The sequence below is a fragment of the Amblyomma mixtum genome, chromosome 7 (genome assembly GCF_055824585.1).
Source record: "Amblyomma mixtum isolate Tamu chromosome 7, ASM5582458v1, whole genome shotgun sequence".
Taxonomy (NCBI): domain Eukaryota; kingdom Metazoa; phylum Arthropoda; class Arachnida; order Ixodida; family Ixodidae; genus Amblyomma; species Amblyomma mixtum.
Window position 1 is genome coordinate 26,215,165 of NC_143018.1, and position 21,497 is coordinate 26,236,661.

Consider the following 21,497-nt stretch of genomic DNA (forward strand, 5'->3'; position numbering starts at 1 on the left):
GGAACGAGAGCAAATGACTGAAGGGCATGTGCAATGGCGAGGACCTCGAGGACAGTGCTTCTTTTCCTGCGCTTGTGTGGGTTTCAGGAGCGGGGAGGTGGGGATGGTACAGGGCGTAGCCGCAGGAACCTCGAGGAGCCACGAAGGAGGCATCCGTGTAGGCTACACCCTGGGTATCAAAGAGAGGGGAATGGTGCTGCGCGGCCGCATGACGACGGCCGGCGTGCAGGACGGGGGACATGTTGGTCGGGAGGGGGAGGATACGAAGATTTAGAGCCGGGGTGGGACAAGAGAGTGTAACCCTACATTTTGCCACAGCTCTATTTACAATTGAAATAACGCCCTTTCATCGGTTTTCAACGGCAGGCGAAGAACTACTTGCTTCATCAATCATAATTTGATTGATTGAGTTGGAGGTACCCCACCACTCTTGTAGTCATCAAAACAGTAATTAAACAAAACGAAAGTAGCTGCAGGCGACATGAACGGTCTGAATAAAACTCTCGTAGACTGACGCCTAAAATTAGTTGTAATGGTAGCAGATAAGGTGGAAATTCAGAGAGGTTAGGAATCGAGCCATCTACCTCACATTTCAAGTTTGGAGAACCCCCACTGCCCCCCCCCCCCCCTTTTTTTTCCTTCCTTATTAAGAGAGCCTGCTTGCACACTCATATGGCTTAGGCTGAGATATAAATTTTTAAATGTGGCGTTTAACGTTGGGAAGCTACACATGAGCTATGAGGGACGCCATGGTGGAGGACTGTGGGTTTATTTAATCCACCTGGGGATTATTAACGTGCGCTGACATCGCACAGAACCCGGGCGCCTTTTGTATTACGCCTCCATCGAAACACGGCCGCCGCGGCCGGGAACGAAGCTGCGACCTTGAGATCAGCAACTTCGCGCCAAAGCCACAGCGGTGGGTTCCAAGCACAGATGGATCATGTAGCCATACCCAACTGACCCTGCTCATTGGTCAGAAGATTCCTGTATTCCGGAGTGGTGAAGTTATTGACTTTTCCGTAACGAGATATACGCAGCTGCTACGAAGACGATAGCCGCCCATGAAGTGCGAAAACGGCTGGTCACATGAACAGCCAACAAAACACGAGTTATTTGGCAAAGATGTCTTCAACTTTACCTTACTCCACACAGCACCTCAAGGGTCATGCTAGCTCACGGGACTGTTGAAATAGACTTCTCTCACACGAGAAAAAGGAGCTGGAAAGCAGCGCCTCCGTAGGCTCGCGGGTCTGTTCACATGGAGTCTGTGCGGAGCTGAGGCACACTCGTTGAAATCTGATACAGGAGGCAAGAACGCCCCCCAGCGCAAATGCAGCGTTTTTTCAGGGATGCTGCTTGGCGTGCGAGCCGTGTGCAAGAACAAAAGGTTTCGATGAAGCGCCTGGTTTTCCTCGTTCTCCTCGGTGCTGTGGCCCGGTGCACAGTCGGTTTAACGTCACTTGGTAAGCAGCATTAGCGACCGTCCTCACCTTACTGATCCTTAACGTCGTTCTGCGAAGAGGATGCAGTAATGACACTAGCGCACACTATTATCTTGGTAGTTAGTTTAGTCGCACTACATGCTGCTAACAGTAGCGTAGCAGTATTGATAGTGCAACTAGTATCACTAAGAAAGAGGTGGAACCACTCAGTCGTAGATGGCTCCTCTGTGCAGTCTAACAAAGATATGTCACTGAATTTCAATGCTTTCTGCTCTTAGTAGTGGTCAGCTAGCTCTGTAGCCGTCTATGCGGTGACATTGCTCTCTCGCTTGCAGTGCGTAAGCACACTGCAGTATAGTATAGTATAGTATAGTATAGTATAGTATAGTATAGTATAGTATAGTATAGTACAGTACAGTACAGTATAGTATAGTATCGTATAGTATAGTATAGTATAGTATAGTATAGTATAGTATAGTATAGCATAGTATAGTATTGTACAGTATAGTACAGTACAGTACGGTACAGTACAGTACAGTACAGTACAGTATAGTATAGTATAATAGTATATAGTATAGTATAGTATAGTATAGTATAGTATAGTATAGTATAGTATAGTATAGTATAGTATAGTAATAGCATAGTACAGGACTAAAGAATATGTCATCGCCTATCACGTAGCATACTAGACCGCAGTACAGACCTTCGCTTTCTTTTTGTTTAAAAAGCAAGGCGACAGCTCGTGCGTTCACGTAACGTAATATGTAGCGGTGTCCGTGTCTTTGACTTCCAGGAGACGATTTCGATGACACCTACGTGACGCACATCGAACACCTCAAGCGGAAGCTGCTCAGGGACCGAGAGTACGACCCAGCCACGAGGCCTCGAAACAACAGCTCAGAACCGACAGTCGTCCACATTCCCGTCCATTTTGAGAATATCTACCGCATCGTAAGGAGCTAAACCTACTTGCATTTAGTATACAGCGACTACCAAAGCTCGGTTTGTAGTGTGTATAGTTTCCTCAGAATTTGGCGGCTGTGCATTTCTTAGAAAACAAGCGATTTAATGCGGTAATGAACAAAACTGAAGCGCCATTTCAGTTACCATGAAGCCTGCTGCTTTGTAGCCTTCACAATCACCATCCCCGTCGACATCAGTTAATCTAATTCTACACGTTATCAGCATCTAGTGGAGGATAAAATACTCCCCCATAAACCTCCAATTTTGAGCAAGGTGCTGCGACAACGTTCGCGCATATTTCTTAAGCAGCCCGACTATCTGCCACATCCGACTGCATTTCCCTCTCCTTGGTGTTCACTCCATTGCGAAATCGACCAGCGGTTATATTTTCTACGCGTAACCCCAAGTCAGGTTCGATACCTCTTGATTCTAGAAGGATTCCCATGAACCCGTATTTTAATCTCGATTCCACTATGCTCTTTCTCAGTCCTGTAACGTAGCAAATGTAATTAGATAGATTTTATGCCACTCGCGGCACTGTACGTTCTCGGTGTCATTCCAAACATTTTTTCAGCGAGCCTCCATAGCTGGGGCCGCACGGGTTGCGTAGGTTTCATCTTTCTATGCATCTTTGAGCGTTGTTCGAGTCAAAAAGTTGCACTATCTCTACCCTACATTTCCCTGTATGATGAGGTTCGGTTTAGTTTATTGGGTTATTGGGGTTTAACGTCCCAAAGCGACTCAGGCTATGAGGGACGCCGTAAAGAAGGGCTCCGGAAGTTTCGACCACCTGGGGTTCTTTAACGTGCACTGACATCGCACAGTACACGGACCTCTAGAATTTCGCCTCCATCGAAATTCAGCCGCCGTGGGCGGGATCGAAACCGCGTCTTGCGGGCCAGCAGACGAGCGCCGTAACCACTGAGCCACCACGGCGGGGCGTATGATGAGGTGATACACTTGCAATGTGTGCCGTACTTAACGGCACACTTGATCCGAGTGGTTCAAAGGCTCGCACATAATTTCGGCTGTCGACGCATCACTCAGACAGCGTGATCATGCATTGCGAAAGGGCCCAAACACTTTGACAGTATGTCAGCTGCGAGCTGAAGGTAATCGTTTATTAGTAAATCCATACTGCAAACTAATGCGGCAAGCCAAGAAGATTGACGAGCGATCAGTGCGATGGATGCGGTGAGGAATGCGTTAGCATATGGGATACCATTTCGTGAGAGATTTGCGTTGACCTGAATTCATTCGCAACAATGACAATTTATTTCATTTTGACAAATTCTCTTTTTGCACCTTTCCTAGTTCCTTACCTGCAAATACAATTATAACAGTTTCAATTCTTCACATTTTATTTTTAATTTCATTTTAATTTTAGATCTAATTCCAGTTCTTCCATTTCCAATTGCATTTATTTTCCGAATTTCTTTTGCGAATTGCCATTCAAGTTTTTTCGAAATCTTTGGCAGCTCTCTGACTCCTCCTTTCCTCTCAGTCGTGGCGCACCTCTTCGCTCTAAGCTTCGTCATTCATGACGTCATGTAACCTACTCCTTCGCGCTACCCTTCTCTCCCCTTCACTGTAAACGGACAGACTGGCGCCCCTTTCTTTATGGCCGCTTTATTGCTCACGCATTAATTTGTCCCACGGAAGTGAACTGTAGCGAAGCATGACTCCCGCGCGTTTCACAAGGCAAGCAGGTGGAACCACGGTACTAGGCCACAGATTTCAGAACAGCATAAAGCAGAAGAGTTTATGTGGACGGCTTAAAGCAGAAGAGGCTTAAAGCAGGAGGCGCAGGCGCTGTGGCTCAGTGCTCAGCTACTGAGCCGGAGGACCTGGGTTCAATCCCCGCCGCGGCGTCCGCGTTTCGATGAAGGAGGAGGAGGAAAACTTTTATTCCTATTTACAGTTAGAGGTCGATGGGGCGAGCCGGAAGGGCCCGCCCCTTACAAACACTAGGAGGGATCCCTAGTCCGGAATCCCTGTAGCTTCCGCAGCGGCCCGGGCTCTAGCTACCAATGCCTGTTGGGCATGGAGTTCGGAGCAGCCGCGCAGGGCAGCTTCCCAGCCCTCTCGAGTGGGGTGGAGGTGGGGTGGGTAGGCAGGATTGGAAGGGCATGCCCACACCATGTGGTAGGTGTCCGAAAACTCCTCCTCACAGTGTGGGCACGCGCCCGAGAAAGAAGAATTGAAGTGCTTAAGTACTGCCGGGCACAGTACAGTATTGGTACAGAGGCGGAGAAGCCAGCGCTCCTCCACCCTGGTGAGGCCTTTACAGGGAGGGGGATAGAGACCATGAAAATTTTGATAAAGAGAAGTGATCTCTTTAAAGGTGATGGCCGGATTGAAATTGAATTCCGGATCAGGCTGCGGATGAGGCGACGCCCGGTGAGTAAGCGCGCGGGCGGCAGCGTCTGCTGCCTCGTTCCCCTCAAGACCCGCATGAGCCGGAGCCCACACGATGGTACGATGGGTCAGAAACCCTGTGTATTCGCATGCGTGGAGAATTTTGAAAGCACGGTCTGGAATATACCCTTGCTCAATATTGCGGCAGGCGCCCCTGGAGTCCGTAATAATGACTCGGGACTCGGGATCTGCGGCGGCCAGTGCAATGGCGATCTCTTCCGCAAATGTAATGTTTGGGGCACGGAAAGTAAGGCCCTGAACTGTAGTGTTTTGGTGGATGACGGCCGCCGTGTACCAACCCCCATGGTGTGGGCCGGCCGCATCCACATAGAAGACACCTGGCTTATGGCCATATTGTTGAGAAATAGCCTCCGCCCGCGCGAGACGGCGACCATCATGGGTGTCTGCAGTCATGTTCTTCGGAAGGGGTCGCACCTGGAGTGCAAAGCGCCAGGCTTCAGGGATGCGGACCCGTTCTTCTGTATGTGTTGCGTAGGATATGTGTAAGCGGGTCAGAAGGCGGCTCCCCGCAGGTGTTTTGCTTAGGCGCAAGTATTGATTGTTAAGATGAGCTTCTCGTAACTCCCCAAAGGTATTGGTCATCCCCAGACCGAGGAGACGCTTGTTGGACGTCGTTATGGGGAGGTCGAGCGCTCTCCTATAAATCTTGCGGAGAACTACTTCTAAGGCATTCTCATCGCATTTGCGTAGGTGGAGGTAGGGAGCCGAATATAAAATCCGGCTGGTCACGAATGCATTGGCCAGCCGCAGGGCATCTTTGCATCGTAGTCCCCCCCTTTTATTGGACACCCGGCGGAGCATCCGACCCACCTGGTCCCCCACCTTACGTAGCTTGTTTAGGGTAGTGTCTATCTTGCGCCTATGATGAATGAAAAGCCCCAGTACCCGGATCTCCTCGTGTTCAGGTATCGGTCCGCTAAGTAGGGAAAGGGCAATTTTGGTTGTGCACTTTGTGTTGGGGCGTATGTGCACAAATTCAGATTTGCTCGGGGAGCATTCAAGACCACAGCGACGAGCGTATTCGTCCACAATAGCTGCCGCTTGTTGCAGGTTGGTCTCGATGTCTCCAACCGATTGTTGTGTTGCCCAGAGGGTGATGTCGTCCGCATACAGAGCGTGCTGCACACCGGCGACCTCTGCCAGCTGGGTAGGGAGCTTCATCATGGCCAGATTAAATAGTAATGGCGAGAGGACAGCTCCCTGTGGGGTCCCTCGTGTGCCAAGTTGATATGGGCCATATTCTGTGTCTTGCAGCCGGATATAGGATTGGCGATCTGTAAGGAATTCTTTGATATAATTGAAAGTATTGCGCCCACAGTCTGTTTGCGACAAGTGGGATAGGATGATCTCGTGGGTCACATTGTCGAAAGCCCCCCGCAGGTCAAGTGCGACGACTACTTTATCATTGCTGGGGTGCTCGACGGGGTCGAGAATCTCCTTGTGAAGTTGCAACAGGACATCTTGTGCGGATCGGTGTGGGCGGAAACCGTACATGGTGTCTGCGAAAATGTTTTGCTGTTCCAGGAAAGCCGACAATCTGTCGCGGACCATAGTCTCCATCAGCTTCCCCACACACGAAGTGAGGGAGATGGGCCGGAGGTTGTCGGTGTTAATGGCTTTACCTGGCTTGGGAATGAAAGATGGGCGGGAAACGCACAAGGCACCCCGTGTTCTGTGCGATGTCAGCGCGCGTTCGCATCCCTCCAATACGACGTCCCTCAAAGACGGTGTGCCACTCGGAGCGTTAAACCTCACCAAATGTCTCTCAATTTTTCTTTCTGTAATATTTTTTCGCAAACGAAGTTCTATTGAGTGATGCAAACGATGTCACGAGATGGCGGGGCACAGCAGGTGTACTGGCGTACTAACTCCCCCCCCCCCCCCAAGAAAAAATGCTTATCTCCATCATCATCGTCATCATTCCATTGCATTTATATATGTACACACCACTATACAGCGGGCACTCGTCCTCAGAGGCTTTGGCCAGACGTTGCAGAGGTTGAAGTGTAATAGCCTGGTCAACAACCAGGAGCAAGAGATTTTAGGAGTTGCTCACATTACTGGCGATTTTAGAGGCGTGCGAGGGCTAACTTAACATAGTTTTCTGAAACAGACTGATATTACTGTTACTCCTACTGCTGCTGCAACAACTTCTTGGTTTGGTTTGGTTTATGGGGCTTAACGTCTCAAAGCGACTAAGGCTATGAGAGACGCCGTAGTGGAGGGCTCCAGAAATTTCAACCACCTGGGGTTCTTTAACCCCAGGTGGTCGAAATTTCTGCAACAACTTCTACTGCTACTATACTACTACCACTACCATTACGGCTACTAATTCTACTACTACTACTGCTACCAATACTCGCTACTGCTACTACTATTACTGTTAATAGTACTGTGATTTTTACTATTGCTGCTACTACTTCGCTATCATTCTATACAGCAGAAGAATCCTCTATTAAGGCGGAAGCCTTTAATGTCTCATCGTTGTAAGCAGCAGTTGTCGACAGAAATGTCACGCTTTTCAATTGGTCGAAACGGTCGTGACGTCACAGTGCGCGAATTTCAAACGGGGCCAATTGTAGTTTGGCTAGTAACCCAGCAACCAATTGAAGGGATCGTACAGTGATGCTCCAAATAAGTGGGACTGAGCCTAGTTAATTGCTTAATTACCCAATTAGCGTAACCAACTTTTCTAGTCAGGCCATATAAATAAATAAAACCGAGTAGGAAATTGGTCGAGCTCGGGAATCGAACCCTGGTCTTCAGAGTGCGAGACGAGCATGCTATCCACTCCGCCATGGCAGCTCGATGGTTTGGAATGAACAAAGGCGCGTCTAGTGAAAACGGTGTCTTCGCTCACTCCCATCCTCTTCCCTTCCCCTCCCTTCCGGCGAGGTTTAGGTGTCCATCGAGATATGCGAGACAGATACATTTCCTTTCCTCAAAAACCAATTTACCGACGAGCGAGACGTAGAATCGAATGGGCGATGGCATTCTATGGACTCCCTGGCAGCGTTGCAAGACGCTGTCGCGTTCCACTCTTAGAGGCGAAGCTTAACATCTTAACCACACATCAGTGACCTCAATTTTATAGATCAAAAAAGTGCCCCCCCCCCCCCCCCTGAATTTTGACGGGTGTTCACCGAGACATTTGAGACAGTTACTGCGTAATTTCCTTTCCTCAAATACAATTTTCATTTTCTTCATTACGGGCCCTCTTTGTCTTTCTTCTTTCACTCCCACTTCCTCCCATCCTCTACGGTGCGGTTCAGGTGTCCACCGAAATGACAGAGAATTACTGCGCCATTCCCTTTCCTCAAAAAGAGTTGCGTTCAAAGGGCAAGGCATCGCGCCGAACGGGTGGTGGCGTTCCGTGGACTCCCTGGCAGCGCTACAACACGCTGTCGCGTTCCACTCCTAAAGGCGAAGCTTAAGCGTCATTAATTAGGGCAGGGGCGGCCCTGACCCCATCTGTCCGTTATCGGTGGGTTGATAAATATCTGCCAGCAACTGACAGGTGCCCTCACTGCGGCGCTGCACCGGACATTTGTGATGTGCGGCACCTGTTGTGGACTTGCCCAGCGACGGCCCCTATTAGAAAACGGCTCCTCAGGGAGGTCGGCCTGTGGTGGAACCGTGACGGGGACTATGTGAAGTGGACTACGGACAATCACTTCACCAGCAGCCTATGCGAGTACCTCGCCGAAACTGGTCTACACTCCTTCTTTTAACTTTCTGTAACCTACATTCCACTCCCACTTTTCTCAACTTATGCCTCAAGGCAGACTTCACGAATAAAAAAAAAATTAGCAGTTAATTAGTATTCAGGTATTAATCAGTAATTAACCATTAATTAGTGATTTGTCATCACTTAGTAATTAGTACTCAATTATTTGTGACGCCACCAGTGCCACAGAAGCAGTCAAAGTGGTGCGGAAAAGGCTTTCGCCTCTATACGCACTTTACACAGTCAAAGTGCCTCCTGAATTTTTTCCATATATCCTTGCGGAGCCCCCAACACGGTTGAGTTGGCAATGAAACCATCTTATAGTAATATCGTATATAGTCTTTAACTTGAACCTTCATTCATGCCCAAAAATGACCTCGGGTGAAGGGGCACAAGTCTCAAACCCTCTGCATGATGAAGCCCTTACATAGGTTTCATTGCTTGTCGGTGGTAATACAAAGGCAATACAAGGGCAATACACACATTATACACGAAAGCAGTAGTCGCACAAACTATACCTTAGAAGTACCCTTAAAACGAGCTTCTATCACTCATCGAAAACAACACAAAGGCAGCTCAGCGGTCGTTGACGTTTCTGCTTGAGCACAGCCTTTATGGAGAGGAGGAAAGCTTGTCGGAATCGGACACTGATGGCGAGAACGCCCCCTGCGGAAACGAAGCACTTCCTCATAGGCGCTGTTTGGCGTGAGACGGCTGCTGTTGAGGCATATCTGCCACGCGTAAACGGAAGGGGTTCCAATGAAGCGCAACTTTTGGTTCTTCCTCATCGCCGCTGTAGCGGAGGTCACCTTCGCTTCCGCGTCAAGTGGTAAGCAGAGGTCACGACTGCCGTCACCTTACCAATAGTTAATGTTATTCTTGATGATTATAGCTGCAGTCGCTCTGAAAAGAAGCCCGTTAATAGAAAAACATCATTGAATCGCAGTGGTCCACGTTTTCTTTTATAGGTCAGCTTTCTTGCATGTCCTATGACCCTAATACCTTCCGGACTACTTATCACCTATGCACAGTATAAATACTCAATGCTTTCATTGCTTTCAATGGTTTACCATATTGATCTCATGGGACTACACAAGATGATCATGTCTTTTTAGTGCACTTTATACCACTCTGCAGTGTCTAGTACAGGACAGTATCGCACTGTAAAGTAGTACCGTACTGCAGTACGCAGTAGCGTAAAACAGCGATCTCATTCCCAATTTTATCAAGAATCTCGTCTTCTGGCACTGTTGTAAACTGATGGAACGTGCATTAATAATCTTCGTACAGACTGAGGTCGCTGTTTTAATGCGATATCATTGGAAGCCCCATGAGGCCGAAATGCGTCGTCAGATACAAAATTCGCCCGTTGGCTGCAGAGAAGTGACGTCATCAGACTAGGAGTAGCTTCACTTGCGGCAAAGGCATCAACAGCGGGTCATGCTTTCGCAATGCCAAAAGACAATGCAGAGTTGGTGTCCCTGTGAATTTTGTGGTTTGCAGGCGAAGATTTCGATGACAGCTACGTTTCGCATGTCGAACACCTCAAGCGGAGATGGTTCAGGGACCGAACGTACGACCCAGCCTACAGGCCATTTAACGGCACCGCTAAACCTTTGCACGCTCACGTTCACGTTCAATTTGAAGACGTCCACCACATCGTAAGGACGTCGGGTTTACTTCTTCTGAAATTGAAGAGACTAAAATTCTGGCTCTGTTGTTCCTCTCCCCTCAGTAATTTGCATATTTAATTCCTTATTCAAGCGCAGTTTCGTTACCCCACCGCATATACGATAATGAACAACTGAGAAATCAGATCATGCCCCATTGAACATTGTCTTTCGTCAGCGACAGCCGACTCCTGTTGACAAGTTTCCTAAACGCAGCCCACGACTGAGTCCTCATTCCATACAGATCGTATCCCTTCCTTTCATTCACTCTATCGGTCTAAACGAATACCATTACCTATTCCATACGCCCGAATATCATCCCTTTCAGAAAGAATATCATCAACTACGTTCATTTTCTAACGTATTATGCTCATTTTCACCCAAAATGATAAATAGGGCTTTCTTTTACTACCACCCCTGGTGTGGCTCCGATCTCGCATCTAAATCATTTCGTCAAACTTTAAGCTCGAGCCACAGAGACAGCGTAGTTTACATACCATTCACATATTTTTTTCTCGGAGGAACGCTAGCATTATCTTAATCCATAAGAAAGAGGACTCGGAGGCGTTGAAAAACTGCACAGCAATAAGCTTACTGTTCGCTGCCTACAAGATATTTACCGAGCAAATAGCTAATAGAATTACAGCTACCTTACCCTTCAGTAAGCCAAAGGACCAAGCTGGCTTTAGTGAAGCCTACTGGACAATAAACTAAATCCACCCTATCAATGAGGTTATGTGGAACTGCGAAGAATATATTGAACACCTGATATTAACTTCAGTCATGAAGACACTGCGGAACCAGGGTGTAGAAGAGGCGTATGAAAATGTGCAATAAAATATCTATTTCGGCTGCGCAGTTTATAGATTCCTCTATAGGAAAGGTAATACAATCCTCATTAGAAAGGGCGTCAGGCCGGGAAGCATAATCTATTCATCTCTCCAGTACTATTTACCGCGTGTTTGCAATGGTATTCAGTCCCATGGATTGGAAAGGGTAGAAGACAGAATTAAATGCAGCGTTCCTCAATAATTTCTAATTTGCTGATGTCATTGCCTTGCTAAGTAACTCAACGAACCAATTGCAAAGCATGGCCAATGACACAGGCAGAGCAGAATGGTGGGTTTAAAAATTAATACGCAGAAAACTAAAGCATTGTTAAACCGTCTGGGAAGAGAACTGCAGTTTGCGATTGGTAGCAAGGCACTGGAAGTGGTGAAGAAATGCATCCACTTGGGGCAGGTACTGGCCTCAGATCCGAACCACGAGTGGTAAATAACTAGGAGGATAAGAATGGGGTGGAGTGCATTTGGGAGGCACTCTCTATCCAATAGGTGATGAATAGCAGCTAAACAATATCCCTCAAAAATAAAGTAAATAACGACAGCATCTTACTAGTACTTACCTATAGTGCAGAAACATGGAAGCTGATTGAAATGGTTCAACTTGTACTGAAGCCGGAAAGAGAAGCAAGTTGAGGATTCACACGCTCTTGGAGCTAGACCGCTTTTTGTAAACGGTCGCGTACCTTTGTTTCTTGACGATACAGAGGGCAATGCAGTCAGCTTTGAAAAGTAAATTTATGCGTGCGACGTTAGGAGACAGGAAGAGAACAGAACGGACCAGCGAACAAATACGAGTTAATCACATCTCGTCGAAATTAAGAATAAAAAAACGGGCATGGGCAGGCCATGTAATGCGAAGGCAAGGTAACCGAGTAAGTTAAATATAACGGAGCGGGTTCCAAGAAACGTTAGCGTAGCAGGGGCCGCACATAGTTACGTAGGTGATGAGATAATGAAGTTTGCTTTGATAAGGTGACCACTGCTGGCGCAGGACCGGGTTAATCGGAGGGATAAGGGAAATGCCTTTGTACTGCAGGGGTCGTAGCTAGACTGATGGCGGTTATTATTGTAATACGCTTTTATTATTCTTCCCTCTGGTCAGCGTTGTACGGTTAAAACTGGCAGGAGGAACCTCACAGTATAATTACATGATGTCATTTCATGTTGTATCATATGCCGAAGAGTATATACCCTATTCCAGGTTCTTGCGGACGGTTGGTTTTCGGTCCATCTTTGGCTGTGCATGGTAAGTGAATTAACGCTGTCTTCTTTAACAGGTGTATGTTGGTGGAGAGGGGATTGTCGCAGTAATTATTGTGACTTCATCCCAGCAGTGGGTCAAATGTCTCGGAGTGTTTTGCCTGATTTCATGCCAACTCATTTGCACGCACCTGCGCATATTAATGTTGCATGAGTATTTTCTCTAAGCACCGAGGCTATGCAAGCTTCGTGCACTTATTAGCGAAGGCACTCGTTTCAGGGATAATATGAAGTTTCGCAAAACAAGTGCAGTGTTCTTAATAATGGTGCAGGTAGATAAAATATTTTACATCCCATGTGAACATCCGCGGTGGTGGCTCAGTGGTTAAGGCACACTGCTACAGATACGGAGTACTCGGGTTCAGCAGCCTTGCAAGGGAACATCAGTTCACATTTGGTAGCGAGGTGCTTGAAGTGGTAAGGGAATACGTGTACTTTGGGCAGGCAGTGGCTGCTGATCCGGATCATCACAGCGAAATAACTAGAAGAATAAGAATGGGATGGAGTGCATATGGCACGCTATCTGACATCATGAATGGCAGTTTACCCATATCCCTCAAGAGAAAAGTATACAACAGCTGTATCTTACCGGTACTTGCCTACGGGCCATAAACGTGGAGGCTAAGAAAAGGAGAACGGAGCGAGCTATGGAAAGAAAAATGATAGGTGGAACGTTAAGAGACCGTAAGCGGGCGGAGTGGCGTCTGGTCGAAATAAAAGGAATAAATGGCCTTTGGCAGGGCATGTAATGCGAAGGCAGAATAACCGCTGGTCCTTAAGTGTAACGGAGTGGATTCCAAGAGAAGGCAAAGGTAGCAGGGGGCGGCAGGGAGTGAGGTGGGCGGATGCGATTAAGAAGTTTACGGGGATACGGTGGCTGCAGCTCGCAAAGGGCAGGGATAATTGGAGAGGCATGGGAGAGGCCTTTGACCTGCAATGGGTGTAGTCCGGCTGATGATGATGATGACGACCCTGGTTAGAAGCCGGCCACGGCAGCCGTTTTTCGATCGAAGTGAAACGCAAAAAGCGCTCGTGTGCTGTGCCATGTCAGTGTACGTTGAAGATCTCCAACTGGTCGAAATTATTCCGCAGCGCTCCGCACTATTGCACCTCTCCCTTTCATCGTCATAAAATTTCGAAAAAGTTAGAAATGCGCGGCATGGCCATTTTGGTGCCCTGTCACACTCTCGCATTTGGCCATACGGTGCAGAACTGGAAGGACGATCGCCTGGAGGGCAGCAAGGAGGACTTCCAGGGAGTGCCCCACGTCAGTCTCGACCTCAGTGAAGTGTGGTGGCCTCGAGTGGACGTCGTCACTGCGTGAGTATCATTTGGTTTTGCAGCGACATCTGTTGAGGCTACATTACATTTCCCCTATGTGCGCGATGTCGTTGCCTGCGTAACGCAAAGTGCGAAGAGGAAACAAAGAGGAATGCAGAAAAGGGAAGTACGGCCAACATGCCGTGCTGACTGGTCTGAATAGGGTGACGTCACGGGGTACGTCACGAGCGCTTAGCGGGATCCTTCCAGAGAGCATCCGACGCCGCCATCCTTCCATTAGAGGTCGCATCTTGCAACGAGAGTAGCAAACACAGAGGAGCGTCTCTATGGTATCTAGCATATACCCCCTGAATTACAAGCGGTCATAACTTGCCAAGATACCCAGCACTGCTACTGGACGCAAAATAAAAATGTAATGAGTAAGCTACGCCAGGTTCGGTTGAGTTGTCAGGCTACTTCTTCAGATTACGCCAGTATTCTAAGATAGAATGAAAGTAACTAGCTAAACATAAAACTAGGAACCAGAGGAATAAAATATTCGAATACTTCTTGGTCCACTACTTCTAATCACCCTTTTTCACCTAACAGTGGAGCAAGGTAAATCATGAAACGGAATCCAGCGCTGTGGTGCAATATTTCAGTGATGCTCCACTGCGCAGTGATGACAGGGGCAGCCATCGGTGGGGGTTGTGAGACACAGTTTGCTCTTCCCAAGACACTTCTCGTGGCCAATCATTAATTTAACTACCACCTGCCACAGTGGACAGTTTTCTCACAATTCAGAGTGCAGGTTGGGATGACGTCACACGGTCACGTGACTAAGGTGGTCGATCTGCCACCAAGAACGACCTATGGCGGGTTGCTAACAACCCAGTGAGCACACAGAGACACCTCATCGACAAAGGCTAAGCGGCCGAGTGGAAGCTCTACTACTAACGCACTAAGGAGTTCAAAGATGAGCAGAAGTCTGATGTGAGGAACTGCGTAAGCAGAATGAGTTTCAGGATGAGGTTTTTTTATGGCCCTTCATCTTCCAGCATCCGATTGCCTGGAATTCCATCAGTTATTTTCGCTTTAACTTGTTTGGCTTTCTTGGCTCGCCATAATGACTGTTTTATGCTTTTACATATGCTGCATTATTTACATCCTTACTTGGTGCGCCTCGTTGTATCTGCCGATGACGTGCACTAGGTGGCGTCATACGCACAAGCAGGCGCGTCTTCGGCGCCCCTTTTCCTCACTCCGGACTCGCCTCTCGCTTGGAGGCATCACTCTTCGCTGATACCGTGATAACGATAACGGCGATAACGATAACCGCGATAACACGATAACTGATACCGCGATAACGCGATACTATTAACGCTTTCGCTCTGCCGAAGATTCGGCGTCGTCATGAGCGAGAGATCCCTAGAGAAGCAGCCAACCTGGGTGGGCCACCTAGGCCTCGTGACTTTGTGGCGTCTTCGCAACCTGCCCACCAGATTGCGAGCAAACTGCCCACCGTGGCAGGTGTCAGTTAAATTAATGATTGGTCGCTAGAGGTTGCCCGGGAAGAAAAACCTTGTTCGCACAATTTAGCCCTTCCCTTCGCGGCTCTTGCCATCGCTGGGCACTGGCGCATAACTTACAAACTGCACCACTGCGCCACTGCGCCGCGGCACTGCGCCAGTAGTGCTATAAAGTCTCCCACGGACGTATAAATGCAGAGAGTGTGCAATTCCGCATATGTGGGCGTTAACTCATTAATGCTATCACGTGATACCCTTCAGACGGAGCTCAGGAGTCTCCTACAATTTTTTTATATTCCCTCTCGACGTGGGCCGGCGCATGTAGTCGGCTTGAAAAGGAGCCGGAGGCTTCACTGAATGGCAACGCAGAGACACACGCCAGCATTTCTTTCTGATGGCACTTCTACTGCCTACACAGTGAAAGGCTGTAACTTTGGCTTTTCGTGCAGGAGACAAGAAGACTCAGACTTTCTCCCGCGGCTGGCACTAGTGACTCCCGAGGCGGGCATGTGGATGTGCTACAGTACTAAGGTTCGCTCACCGTGCTCTGTGGACGCAAGGGACTTTCCTAACGACGAGCAGGTGAGAATTATTTGCAAAGAAGCTTTAAGCCCTGATATGGTATAACATGTGCTTACGCTTAAGGCTGCACTCTCTTAAAATTTCTCTTAAATTTACGAACCTTTTTTTAAAATATGTTTATGAATGCTACAGACGTCTCCAACCCTCAGGCACTGCCTCTCAAGCATTCCTTGGCTTCGGCTGACAGGAACTGTTCTATGTTTATGAGAATAAATAAATTATCATTATTGTTATTACTCCCAGGCAGCCAGTCGCCCGCGAGACGCTCGAACTGGTCTGTGAGAGGCTCAAGCTCTAGCAGGATAGAGGCCAGTTCCAAACGGAAGAAAAAAGAGAGGCAGGAAACTTAAAAGCAAATGTTCTTTGTGAGAGATTCTATGTACCAGTGTCTCGGTGGCCAGTACGTTTTAGTCTTGGTGCAATACTTGTTAATGCGCTGTGGTGAAATTAGCTGGCCTTCTGGAGTCCGGCCGGGAGAAATTTCTAGAAGCTGAGAATTTATTTAAAAGGCATCAACAGGAGACCGTCGGCCACATTTCGAAGCCCGCCATACCCCTTGTGCAGGTGTGCAGCATTCGGCTGATGTCCAGCGCCTACAGCGACAACGAGGTGAAGTTGGTCGCAGGCCGAGTGTGGGGGAGGCACCAGCCGAACGCCAGCACTGAATGGAACGTCACTGGCGTCTCCTTCGCCAACCACTCGGGTCTGAACAGGTGCGTATGGTATGCTATTTGGATTCGAGGAGCAGGCGTGTGTTTAGTGCCCGGGCATATAACACGTGCTAGGTTTCTGTGACTGTTGGGTTTAGTGAAGTGAAGTGAAGTGAAGTTTATTTTGACATCGATTTGTCAGAGGTGACGGGACAAAAGGCAATTCATTTTTTGCCTGACGTGGCCCCGTCACCCGTTACATTGCTCAGGGGGGTGGCAAATTACACAGTAAAGTACACAAAGCAAAACAAGAAAAGTAACAACATCGCATACGTACTACATGAATTATATGTAACGATCAATGACTTACACATAATTAACACAGATGCAATGAAAAATAAAGGAAAAAACAACGCATAGCTAAAATGTAGCTAGGACAAAAAAAAATGAAATAGCAAACAATGAGATGCACAGAATTAACATACAGGCAAGGGGAGAAATATATATGTATTCGTAGTATATAGTATATGTATACGTATGACGTAACGAGCCCCTCGTTCCCGTACCCTTGTCTGCTCGTGCTCATAGCAAGAACTTAAGAGCGAGTGCAGGTTTTGGAAAGTTTTCATATGAGAAAGAGAGGAAAAGATTGTGTTACTGATACATCACATGGCCGAGATGTCATATCTTGAACGGTTTGATTCCTGGTGCATGATGCTGCTTCCAGCCCATGCCTCGGTTTTCCTTTTGTCTGCTGGCTTCTGAGGGAATAGTGATAGATCAAGTTAGCGCTTGTCTGGCGTCGTTCTTCTGTGATGTTCGGCTTTGTAGCGCTATAGCTCCCTTCCCCAACTACCAGAGTCCCCTGCCTTTGAACCCTACACTCTTTCTTTCCACACTTCATCTCCATTGGGTACTTTAAGCGCCACTGGTAGTGTTAAGTGGAACTATCCATGGACGGGACTTTAATCCCTGAACGCCTCGATAACCTCTTCTCCATGCCCACGCCTTTGATCGCCGTTTGCTCACATTCTTTATTTTTTAGGCCTACCTTAAATGTTGCTGATTTCGATGCACGTTAAACAACCAATCGGGTGGTCGAAATTAATGCTCAGTCCTCTGTTACTCTCCCCTCCTCCCAAAAGAAACCATCCACCATCCTCCCAAAACACACGTCATCTATTAGGACAAGCAGACGGCATGACGAGCTTACTGCGATCCGCATCTTTGTCTCTATATAGAGATTTTCTTGTCTGCGTCTTTATGTCCCAACTTGGTCCTCACAAGGCATATCTCCTAGGGATCTATAATTTACAGTGAAACCGCTGGGCCTATGGACACAATTAAGCTTATCCACTGCCACATCACGTGACATGCCAGCTGTGCTTCTTTACTGACCAACTGTTGCGCAACACCGAACAGGTCCTTCGTGGACGTGACCTTTCACCTGCGGAGGTTGGGCTCCAGGTATCGCTTCACCGTCACAGTGCCTGCGGTAGCCTCGGCTCTCGTCATGCTGGCCGCGTTCTGGATGCCGCCGGATTCGAACCGCAGGCTCACCGTTGCCTGCCTGAACTTCTTGTTCCTTGCTCTGATGCTCTACAGGATAGCGGAGCTGATGGGAGACTCCGTGACGGTTCCTAAGATAAGTAAGCTTGGGGCTGTCGGTACCTCATTAAAGCGTAAGGACATTTACCGTACCAACGTAAAAGTACCCAGCCATTTTTTTATCCTAATCGGGGAACTTCGAAGAAGGGAAGGGTGCTTGATACTGAAATGGATCACATTTAGTGCTTCAGTTATTTTAGGAAAGTGCTGATGATGATAGTGTAGGCCTTAAGAGAAACGAAACTGAAACTTCGACTGGATATAGCACAACTGTTGTAGCTGAATAATTTATTATTGCCTGTCGAACGAGCTTAACTTCTTGAGCAATCTTTTCTTCTTTTTTTGTCATCGCAGTTGCGTTCCTGTCCATGGCAGCTGTAGTTGAAATGCTCACTGTAGCGGCAAGCGCCCTCGTCATCAGCATGTCGCGCTCCAACACCCGTGTCCGAGTTCTCGATGCCCTCCACCGACTGCTGACGGGCCCCTGCGGAACTGCGCTGTGCCTGAGCCGCAGCGATTCGCGGAATGTTTCTTCCCACACAGGGGACAGTGAAGAGACGCCGACGTTCGACGAATGGCTGGAAAGGAGGCAGAGGTGGCTAACCTTGGCGCAGGCTGTGGACAGATTCCTGTGCCTTGTTTTCGGATTCATGGCAATCGGTTTCCTTTTATGATTAGGCAGTTAGCTAATCTGGATGTCTATATTTCAAAGCGTTCCTGAAACAAATGGAACTACACTAAGATCAGTTCACCGCGGCATTCGTCGAGGAGAGGGTTTGCTGTATCGGCAAAAAAAGTTTCCAGTATACGGGTGCGCGGAAAAAAAAATTTAATGCTATCACATAAGTCAATCACCGGTAATGTCTAAACGTATGTGCAAACCTGCAGGCTCCATCAGCTCATAAAATAACTTGGCGGCTGCGCCGCCATGCAGCACTACTATGTCTTTTGTTCATAGAACACACATCCCGAGAACTTTTTCTGAAGATGGTAGGTATCTGTGCCACCCTCTCGCTCACATGTTGCCTCAGTAATCCGATAGTTTCTGGTGGCCTTTTTTTCGTGTCGATCCCAAAGTAAATTTAATTTCGCACCGCCAAATGCAGGCATCTCCATGGGTAATGCTATGTGGACGTCTGCAGGAAATGGCGATTGTGAGGAATGTCGCAGCCTGGTAATTTCACTGTTATGACTGCTTCAGTCCTAATAGCTCCACTCGTACCTTCACTCATGAATTACGTCATCATGCAATGCTCAAGCATTCCGGCAAATGATTCCTAGGCAGTGAACGGAAGAAACGGGCTTTATTTTCGACGGGATATTCCTTTGGATATTCCTCCTGCAGCGTACCGCGGCTGTTTTGGGCGAGATGGCTAAACGCCTTCATCTGGGGAGAGCTGAAGTTCGCGTTGTCAATAAAGCTGCTCTTTTTTTCGAATTCCGTCGACATCAATGTAATTCACTTGTGTTCAAATCACCCAGGGGGAAGCTGTTAAAGTTGTTCGTGCTCAGTTTAGCATGGTGTGAAGCGAATAAATCCCATGCAAACCGACACACTGCGTGCGGCAACCAATATGCTATGAGGCCGATATTTACGACTTCCATCAGCCCAGCCTTGTCGCAGGACGTTTATAGTCCTCTTCACAAGTGAGTGTAACCCTAAATTTTTCTCGCTTCTGTGTCACACGGTAAGCTGCAGTAACGACTATCCTCACGTTACTGTCCTTTAACGTTGTTCTGCGAGTAAGCTGCAGTAGTTGCATTAGCGCCAACTATTAACGTAGTAACTAATTTAGTCTTACTACATGCTACTAGCTGTAGCGTTGCAGTAGTACTAATGCAACAAGTAACACTAAATACGAAGTAGAAGCACTGATACGTAGAAGGTTCCTCTGTGCAAAGTAGCGAAGTTATGTCACTGAGTCTCAGTGCTTCCTGTTCATTGTATTGGTCAGCTTTCTAGTCATCTTAATGGCGCGATTGCCCTCCTGCTTGAGGGCTTCGAAAGTACGCTGCAGTTACATTATGTTTTCATTGGTTTTGAGGGCTATTCGCTTGTTATATACTTATCACTGCAGTGCAGTATAGCCTAGTATAGGATACGATAGCATAATAAAGGAAGGAATGTGTCATTGTTATATATTGTCACGTAGTGGTGACTGCAGTCCGGAGAGCAGGAAGACAGCGAAAATGGCTGCTAAACAAAACTTTATTTGGGGTGACTTGCGCCCGCAAAGAACTGAATGAGTCTGCGGCGGTGTAGCAACAAGCTTGTTCGGCGGTCTTCGAGCCGAATGCCCTCCGTTGTCGGCCTTGTTCATTTTAAAGCAGAGAGCGAACTTTCGAGATAAAGCGTGGAACGTTACTAGAACATTCTGGAGCAACGTAGAAACGGCTGCAGCTGGATGCGATCAATCGAGGTAAATCTGGGCGCGTCTTGCAACACAAGGGAAGCATTAGGCAGTTTTAGCTTAGCGTTTTTACAGCCAGCGCGGCGGAGCGCGCGAGCGGATACACCAGCAGAGACGCGCGCGAGAAAAGAGTTTTAGCCGTGCGGTTCGCCTGTCTTCTCGAGCGGAATAGAGTCGAATTGCTCTGCTGCTCTCTACCTATAGGTCACAAATCGAGTTAGAGTGAAAGGATTATCAATTAAGCCTGCTAATAATGCGCTGAAACTATTTATAGTAAATGTAGATTCTGTGTTTTTGGTTATTTATTGGGTAAATATTGCGTTTTAGATGTACAAAAGAGGCTGCCATCTTGAATACCCATACACGCTCTCGCGCACTGCCTGTCGCTCCGCTGGAGAGGGCTTCCCAGCGGGCGTAAGCTTCGCTCCGTAAAAACGCTGGCCGGTCCAGCGACTTGCGCATCCGCAGTGGCCTCTGCGTTCGTCCGCTCCTCTCCGCTGGCCGTAAAAACGCTCAGCTAAAACTGTCTATGAAAGCGACGTGCCGACAGCTTTGAAAGGATGAAAAAAAAACAGTTACTACAAAGATTCGCGGCAGTATTATAGCGACTGAGCATAAATACTATAGCGGCCGAGTCTACCATCGCTGAGTGTAGGTATATTCACTCCCTGTTTGATAAAAAAATCAAAGGAATCCGAGAGTTCAGAAGGTAATATAAAGTAGTGCGAAGTGATGTCCCTTTTCTCGGCTTTCAAAAGACGATTTCATGACACCTGCATGACGCATATCGAATACCTCAAGCGGAATCTGGTCACAGGCCGTGAGTTCGACCCAACCAGCAGGCCTCGAAACAACAGATCCGAACCGAGAGTCGTTTGTATTCTCGTCCATTTTTTTTTTTATGCGTAGCATATTGCAATCACTCAGTTCAGCCCTTGGGCGCGGCCGGGCAGCCACCAAACCACGTGACGTCACCAAACCACTTTAAAAATAAAAAAAGAAAAAAAAACGTCTGAGATTGGTGGCGGTTGCCACCGCCCCGTTTCAAAGGGGGCGCTCCTATCCATCCATCCATCCATCCATACGTCACGGAGGAAAAGCTGCTGAG

General features: G+C 47.8%; 1 protein-coding gene across 1 annotated transcript; it reads left to right on the forward strand.

Annotated features, from left to right (window-relative positions):
• Positions 1-1,223: 1,223 nt before the first annotated feature.
• Positions 1,224-19,446, forward strand: LOC149335405 (acetylcholine receptor subunit beta-type unc-29-like). Its single transcript, XM_089552095.1, has 8 exons — positions 1,224-1,466; positions 2,239-2,396; positions 12,291-12,335; positions 13,560-13,669; positions 15,588-15,720; positions 16,285-16,433; positions 17,793-18,019; positions 18,333-19,446. The coding sequence occupies exons 1-8, from the start codon at positions 1,334-1,336 to the stop codon at positions 18,650-18,652; spliced, it is 1,275 nt and encodes a 424-aa protein (XP_089408221.1). The 5' UTR covers positions 1,224-1,333; the 3' UTR covers positions 18,653-19,446.
• The last annotated feature ends 2,051 nt before the right edge of the window (positions 19,447-21,497 follow it).